The 9,214-nt window shown below is 45.0% G+C and overlaps 1 protein-coding gene across 1 annotated transcript in view; it reads right to left on the bottom strand.

The window, feature by feature from the left end:
* Positions 1–4,477, bottom strand: part of LOC311338320 (protein FAM107B) — a 17,324-nt gene extending 12,847 nt beyond the window's left edge. The window contains exon 1 of the mRNA XM_084463549.1: positions 4,344–4,477. Within this exon, the coding sequence (XP_084319675.1) occupies positions 4,344–4,367 (24 nt within the window). The 5' untranslated portion in view covers positions 4,368–4,477. The remainder of the gene's footprint in view (positions 1–4,343) is intronic.
* Positions 4,478–9,214: the final 4,737 nt, after the last annotated feature.

The raw sequence follows: 9,214 nt of genomic DNA, 5'->3' as shown, positions 1-9,214 counted from the left end.
CAAATTCAAATTGTGCTCTGGCGAGAACTCTGGATTTCCAGGGTGGCAGTTTGGGCGGGTTTCTCACAACTTTGCTTCTGTCCTCATATCTCTGTTTAGCCTTCGAATTCCGCTGTCACATTTTACGTTTATAGCCAACACACAATAATGGAAGAAGCACCAGATATTGAAATTGAGCCCTCATGGCCATATTTAAGCAAACTATTTGAAGTAGTGGAAAGGAAGAAAGACTTGTTCATTTATATGTATTGTATTTATATTTATTAGCATGTTGTGCTTATGATAATTTCAAATGATATTAGAACCAGATATCACAAATAGAATTTTTTTTTAACCTTAAATGATTTGACAGTGTATAAAGGACATTGGAACTACATTGGAACTACAACACCAAATTACTTTTACTTTTGATGCTTAAGTACATTTGAAGCCAAGTACTTTTATACTTTTACTTAAAGACCGGGTAAACCAAGAATAATTATGGGTTTTGAGTTTATAATACCACAGGAAAATATATTATTAACCACCCTGCCAAATTTGAAGGACTAAAAAAATCGCGAAGTATATAAAATTATGCTTCAAAGTTGATGAAAAATGAGCAGTAACCCCAGGCTCAGGACGGTGGGGGCGTGTGCGCTGCAGGCCAGGAAACCACGCCCATCACCGGAGAGGTCCAGCCCCTCCCAATCTCAAAGCTGAAAATGGACAGCAGGGGGCGGGTTTATGTGAGTATGACCGCTTTACGTAACGCGGTCATCGATGTAGACCCGCCCATTTTAAACCTGCACACAGAACATTCTCTGAGGCCTAGCTCCTCAAGGAAATGATGAATGGGAAAAATATTTTTTACATGTTTTGAGGGACACATTTAAGGCCTAATTAATATGATAAGAAGAAAAATACTGAATTTGGTTTACCCGGTCTTTAAGTTGATGTTTAAAGGGAGAACTTCCACTTCAACTGGAGTAATATTTGACATTAGGTATCTCAACTTTTACTCAAGTGCATGGTCTGAGTACTTCGTTCACCACTGCATGTAAGCGACTGCATTTGCGTGGATTGGCACAGAATAAAAGGCCCAACAGTTGTTTGAGTTCTTATCAGAGCTGGTATGCTAGAGTTGACCATGCAACTCTCCGCTCCACCATGCTTCAGCCTCCACCATGCCTCTGCCTCTACCCTCCTCTCCGCTCCACCATGCCTCAGCCTCCTCCCTGCTCCAGTGCTTCACCATGCCTCAGCCTTCAACCTTCTCCCCGCTCCACCATGCCTCAGCCTCCACCATGCCTCACCCTCCTCCCCGCTCCACCATGCCTCAGCCTCCACCATCTCAGCTTCCACCATGCCTCAACCTTCTCCCTGCTCCACCATGCCTCAACCTACTCCCTACTCCACCATGCCTCAACCTACTCCCTACTCCACCATGCCTCAACCTCCTCCCTGCTCCACCATGCCTCAACCTACTCCCTACTCCACCATACCTCAACCTACTCCCTACTCCACCATGCCTCAGCCTCCACCCAGCCTCCAGCCTCAGATATGGAGGGCTGTAGAGCTCTGTCCTGCAGCCCATCTCTCTAGAGCTTCCTGAAGCCCTTGGCCCTCTACGGACTCCTCATCATCACGGTTGTTACTCAGTGCTGCTGTTTCTTCTTCTTCTTCACACACGCGCACACACACACACATACAGACGCACAACCACAAACACACAACCGCATATACATCCAATCCCACACACACCCTGATTTGCCGCTTTTATTTTTGTTCACAAAAGACAACAATTGATCATAATCATTAGCAGGTGCTGAACTCTGAGGGAGCTGTGAAGTCACGCTAAAGCAGCACCTCCTCCTGATTCAGCAACACACAATAATAACAGTACAGACATACACACACACACACACACACACACACACACACAACCAAACACACACACATATACACACCCACACACGCACACACACACATACACACACACACACACACACACACACATGCTCACACACACACACAAATCATTTATTCATACTAACTTTACTACTATAAACTAAAATGGTTCATTGTGAATAAATTATTTACCTTCACATCCAGCCATTTATAATATGTTCACATTATTGCAAAAAAAGTTGTAACTTGTTGTACCGTCTATGGAGAGTGTATATGCCCGTGGATTATTTTATTTCTTGCATTGTTATACTTACTCTGCAGTGCTTATTTTTAGTGTATGACAGAAATACATACACACACACACACACACACACAGAAGCATACACACACACACACACACAGAAACTATGGACATAAAAGAGGCATCATTAAGCTGAATGTGTGACAAAGCGGTGTTTCTCTGGATATTGTAAGACGTTGGGGTTATCAGGGATTTTCTCTGATACCTTAATCTGCTTCCTGGGTCTTTGGCCCAGTAAGTCTTCAGTGAATAAATCACACTAGAAAACGTGCAAACAAAACCTAAGGCTCGCACAAATATTCACTCTGTATGGATTACAAATATGAAAGGCAGTAACAATGTATGCATATTAGGGTGTATTCCATTTATAAACCACCACATTGGCTGTTTCGTGATAACATTCAAAATAGTCACAATTAATACAATTGTAAAATTGTCTAATAGCCCAAAAGCAAAGTAAGATATTTATTTATTCATTTCATTTTTAATTTTTAATAATTGTATTTTATTAAAGATATAAAGAAATGGATCCAGAGATAAATTACAGGTTTTCTAAGAGAACTATTGGATCAATTCAATTTGAGGTTCTATCAGAATATGTGGATGGTTTCACTTACTTTCTTAAAAATAAATATTGTAGTTTATATTTACTGTGTTGTTCATCCATCTGTCCACAAAACAATTGTTTGATCCATATTCCTCCTTGTTATCACCAGGGCTGATTTCAAAACTGAGAAATTAAATAATTGGAACATGGCCAAGAGTGGACCAAACCACATGGTTGAAAACATGAGGGGTGAGCAATTAGTCTGCTGCTCGCTGCTTATCCAACGACCAGCCTCATGCCAACAGAAACAGTTCTGAAAATAGAGTGGCTGTGATTTATCCTGCTCTCTGGACCCAGAGGAGTTGGTTTCAAAAATGATAACATGCATCTAACAGGTCAGATGGAGATGAATGCATTGCTTTAGTATCTGTAGACAAAGAAGAAAAGTGGTCTGGTAGTTCAACCAACAATCTTTGGCCATCAAGGTATCGGAAATAATGAGAACTGGAATCAGGTCCAGAGCCACATTGGGATATCTAGCCTCTCGCTCACCCTGAACATGCAGCCTCTGGCAGACCGCGGGACCCAGGGAGATGGTTCTGGTCCCATTAAGGTGCTACCTGCTGCTGTTATTCTAGGCATATGCCTCTCTCTATGTTGCTCCAAAGCCCTGCTTTCTGGTCTACTATAATTGCACCCAATAGGTGCTGTGGAGCCGCTCATGAACTACGATGACCTAATGCAGATATTTTTAGCAAGAATCTCCCCTTAGAGTGCTGCCAGCATGTTGTGGTTCTGGCTGATCTGGGCCACGTTTAGAAGATCCAAAGGAAACTCATAGTTGGATGCTTGACAGTTTAATATTATGATCATATTGAGTTGACTTAAGGCACAACACACACTTAAGGAACAACAAAGACCTCCCATGGAAAGAACATGAAAGGGGATCTTTCTTTGGTAATATGTCCCCACTCTTCTGGACAGCCCAGGTCAACACTGCTGTCCAAATAAGCAGAGCTGGGCTCAAACTCGCATGACGCATATAGCAGGCAGTGCTGTATGTACCATATGACACATGCTTTGTGCCTGATGAAGACAAACCCTTGAGGCATTTCAAACAGCCTACATATAACGTCCACCGAGGTCCCAGTGACCAGCTGTTGTATCTTCCTGCAGAATGCCTTGGCAGCAAAGCCCCTCCGGTCCACTCCCACATAGCAGGTGGGTCACACCCCATAGCGCAAATATTTGTGGGTGCTTAGCATGGTCCTAGTATTCTATATGGTTCAGCCGGCCATTGAGGGCTCCTCGTTCTCTGACTGGGACAAGAGGATCATGTGCAGAGTCCGCCTTGGAGCAGGTCCTCTCCATACACCTGCTCATTTGGCTTCTGACAGAACTAAACTGCTGCTCCACTGATGTCTGGGTTAAGGTAGACTTGGGTAGGAACATACCCAGGTAGTTAACAGTCAACAGAACAACTCAATCTTATCTGGGATAGACCACTGAAGTGGAATTCAAAGGGTATTCAAAAAGTCATCATGAGAAACACACATCACAGCAAAACCACAAGAAGATCAGTGAGAAAAGAGCAATATTTAGATTTACCTTTTTCCCATAAGATGCCCCCATAACTGTCAGACAGGCGCCTTCAGAAACAACAAAGTCCACAAAGGGCCTTCTCCATTCTGTCCCCTCTGCTTAGTCTAAAGCATGGCTTCCTCCTCACCCGCCTGTTTAGGAGTGAATCACAAGAGAGAGAGAGAGAGAGAGAGAGAGAGAGAGAGAGAGAGAGAGAGAGAGAGAGAGAGAGAGAGAGAGAGGAGAGTGAGAGAGAGAAAGACAGAGCTGGAGCTTGCTCTCTACTGCCTGCCCTACTGGCTCTCTGTCAACCACGCGGGTCAGCTTCACAACACACTGGTGAACAGACACACAGGGAAGACACACAGGGTCTTCAAGGCAACACGGACCGTCAGGGATTTTGCAGGTTCGGTCCAAACGGCTCCAAACTACTGTCCCACTACTTTAGAGCAGAATTCTCGCAATTACAACAAGACGTCACAAAGAGCAAGGCTGTTAGAGAGAGATTACATTTTCTGTGTGTGTGTGTGTGTGTGTGTGTGTGTCTGCAGGAAGGAGATAGACTGAGAGATTCACTCTGTTTACCAAGTGTGTGTGTGTGTGTGTGTGTGTGTGTGTGTGTGCATGTGAAGGAAGGAAGGAGAGAGAGACTGAGAGCCAGAGTGAGAAAGCTAGATTTGAGTGTATGTGCGTGTGTGTGCGTGCGTGCGCATGTGTGTGTGTGTGTGTGTGTGTGTGTGTGTGTGTGTGTGTGTGTGTGTGTGTGTGTGTGTGTGTGGGTGCGTGCGTGCGTGCGTGCGTGGGTGTGCGCACACGTGTGTGCATGTGAAGGACGGAAGGAGAGAGAGACTGAGAGCCGGAGAGAGCGAGGTGGATATGTGTTTGAGGGGCTGAGCAGAGAGTCCACCTGTTCCTGACAGCGCTGTGCTCCTGGCTCTGAGGAGTTAAGGATGCTTGGATTACAGTAATTGGCAGTGACAGGGTAAGGTGAGCCACAAGCTGACCCTTGTTACCGTTCAGTCGGCCATTAAGTCGCTACAAACAGCCAGAGGATCAAGACACCATATAGGCCTCTAATGTGTGGGACACACGCAGGCTTTTATGCATGATACATTGTAGGAGATGTTGGCAAATTGTACTCAGAAGCATTTCTGAGTCCTGCTCCATTCAAAGCTAACACTTTTGGAACACACATGCAGAGCGAAGAGAAATTTTGGTTAAAACCCCAAGTAAGCCTTGGGTTTTCCGCTAGAAGAGACTGTTGTAATGAATTTAAACTTTGCATTTAGATTGTTTTGCTGCCCAAGAGAGGGACAAAGAGACCTGAATACAATAACACCATTTAAAGAACTGGTTTACGCTTAAGATGGGAAACTTGGTCCCCAATTTCCTTAATAATGAATATATCCATGAAGTTTTAGACTTGTCTCAAATATAAATACATATATATAATTTTTGCCAACTGCTAATATAATTGCAATTTGAATGTCTACTAACCAATAGAGGGCGCTATTACCCTACATGTGGGCAGGATGAACAATGGGTGAGGGAGGAGAACACACGCACGCACGCACACACACACACACACACACACACACACACACACACACACACACACACACACACACACACACACACACACACACACACACACACACACACACACACACACACACACAGTATTCGATCTTGTAAATACAGAAGGAGACCAAATGTAGCTAGATGCGGAGAAGCTATTTTAGGCTAATGATTTGCGTGGATGTTTGATCAAACACTCGAAACAGGCCACAGTGGGCACAAACCGACCCGAGTCTTGGACAGGAAGACGGAGCGAGAGACAGAGAGCGGGGCTACGATCCACCGAACCTATATCAAATCCTCCACTATGGTTCCATTATGAAGGGCCGTCTATCATCGGCGGCGATAACAAGTGAGGAGATGTAGCGAGAAACCCTGTGTGTATCTCCTCCACTGAGTGAACGCAGTTCACGTGTGAACGCATTTCTTGAAGAATAACCCGCACTCGCATCACTAGGAAAAAGTAGATGTGAGGTTATTAAGATAGCACACCCTGATATGGCCACTCTGTCTCTGGCTGTGTGTGTGTGTGTGTGTGTGTGTGTGTGTGTGTGTGTGTGTGTGTGTGTGTGTGTGTGTGTGTGTGTGTGTGTGTGTGTGTGTGTGTGTGTGTGTGTGTGTGTGTGTGTGTGTGTGTGTGCTTTATTAATCCATCTGAATATGCCAACTAATACACAATTGTTTACTCTCCCTGGAAACCCTGTAGTAGAAGTTATGGGTCCGATAATGTGGTGAGAGAGGATGAAGTTCATCCACTTGTCAGGTGGGTTTCCTCCAGATCCTCTGGGCGCCTCAGCAGACTGGAGACCCTATGAAGGCTCCCCCTGCTCTTCACTTCACATAACCCCTCTCCCACTCACTCAGGGCGTGTCTCCCCAGCCTGCGGGGGTCTCACCTCTCTCCTCAGCCTACCCATAACTGCAGAACAGGTGAGAGATGTGTTTAGGAGGATGAAGGTGAGGAAGGCTACGGGTCCTGACGGGATTAGCCCCAGATTGCTTAGGGACTGTGCTGATGAACTCTGTGGGGTCTTTCAGCACATTTTTAACATCAGCCTAGGTCTGGGGAGAGTCCCAATCCTGTGGAAGACTTCCTGTGTTGTCCCTGTCCCCAAGACCGCGCACCCCAGGGAGCCCGACCACTTCAGGCTAGTGGCTCTGACATCACATCTGATGAAGAGCATCGAGAGGATTGTGCTGAACCACCTTCGCTGCCTGGTGGGCAGTGAGCTGGATCCCCTCCAGTTCGCGTATAGACCGGAAGTTGGTGTGGAGAATGCAATAATCCTCCTCCTCCACTGTTCGCTCTCTCACCTGGAGAATACTGGGTGGAGTCATGTTTTTTGACTTTTCCAGTGCCTTCAGTACAATCCAGCTGGCACTACTGAGGGTGAAGTTGGATCATTGACTACCTCGCTAACAGACCACAGTACGTGAGGTTGCGTGGCTGTGAGTCGGATGTGGTAGTCTGCAGCAAGGGGACCCCACAAGGCACTGTGCTCTCCCCCTTTCTCTTCACCCTGTACACTTTGGACTTCAGATACATTACGGACAGTTGTCATCTCCAGAAGTTCTCTGATGACACAGCCATTGTTGGCTGTGTAACAAAGGGGAATGAGCTGGAGTACAGGGGGGTCATCACCAGCTTTGTTGAATGGTGTGGAAAAAAACATCTTCAGATGAACACCAGTAAGATAAAGGAGATGGTGATTGACTTCAGCCGTAAGGCACCACCAATTGCACCAGTGAACATCCAGGGAGGCGACATTGAGGTGGTATCAGTGTACAAATACCTAGGTGTTCACCTCAACAATAAACTGGACTGGTCACATAACGCAGATGCCGTGTACAAGAAGGGCCAAAGTTGACTCCATTTGCTGAGAAGATTGAGGTCTTTTGGGGTGTGCAGGCCACTGTTAATGACTTTTTATGACACTATTGTTGCATCTGTCATTTTTTATGCAGTAGTCTGTTGGGGTTGTGGGTTCGCTGAGAGGGACAGGAAGAGACTCAATAAGCTGGTGGGAAGGGCCGGCTCTGTCCTGGGCTGTACACTGGAGCCTGTTGAGGTGGTAGGGGAGAGGAGGATGTTTGACAAATTGGCATCTATCATTTCCAATTCCTCTCATCCTCTTCATGAGACAGTGGCAGCACAGAGCAGTTCCTTTAGTAAGAGATTATTACACCCACCATGTAAGAAGGATATAACACATCTGTTATGAAAAAATGAAATATAGTGCTGTCAAAAATCACTTCACCTAAATACTGCAATACTTGAATGTAATAATGTGCATTTTCCACTGTACATGTGTAGTTAAGTATTTATTTATTCATGTGAAGGACTTCTCATTTATTGTGTAACCCCTTGGCGTGTACATCTATGCCCTTATGGCATGACATTGTAATCACTGTGATTTTTTATTATTATTTTATTTTATTTTATGTATGTATGTATTTCTGGACACTTTATACACTTTTTATTATACACTATTTTATTATTGCACCTTTATATTCCATGGGCTGCTGTAGCAAGTGAATTTCTCATGTATGGGATGAAATAAAAATCTTATCTTATGTGTTCACCACTTCATTTTCCAAATTCACATTTAGTGGATTTTGCTGATGCTTTTATCCAAAGCGACTTACAAACATTCATTCACACATTTACACACTGTCAGGAGCAGTCAGGGTGAGGCGTCTTGCTCAGGGAAAACAGGACACTCAGCTAGGAGGAGATGGGGATCGAACCAGCACCCTTCTGGTTACCAGTCGACCCGCTCTACCGCCTGAGCTACTGCCGCCACTGCATTGAGGTAATTGAATGTCTGTGAGCCCGTGTTGCAGCGCGGCGTGAACACTCTGAGAGCCCTGCTTTCTATGGGCCAGTATCAGCAGATTCCTATTAATTATTCATTTTTAGGTTTTAATAATTTTTTTTGTGGAAATCCTGTTTTAATGTGAGTAATGGTTGCCAAGCATCAGATTCCTACATAATAACAAACGCACGCACGCATACGCACACACACACACACACACACACACACACACACACACACACTGCATCAAATTAAAATAAATAGTATTAATAGGTACCCCCCCCCCCCCCCCCCGCCCACAGCATTAAGCACAGCCCAACAATGTCCCTTAACTCTCCCACAACCTCTGAAACCAATTTAAGCTGCAAGCCTTTTCTTACTGCTGGAAGAAGAATGAGGATGAGATGCTGGTGAGGAGGATGAGGAGGGAAACCTCCTCATCCTCCTCACCAGCATCGTGGCAATGATTTAGTTTTGGAGCTAAAGCTATTTCTCTTGGCCTGTG

Source organism: Micromesistius poutassou, assembly GCF_964030765.1.
Source record: "Micromesistius poutassou genome assembly, chromosome: 2".
In the NCBI taxonomy this organism is placed as follows: domain Eukaryota; kingdom Metazoa; phylum Chordata; class Actinopteri; order Gadiformes; family Gadidae; genus Micromesistius; species Micromesistius poutassou.
This window is presented reverse-complemented; position numbering and strand designations above follow the sequence as displayed.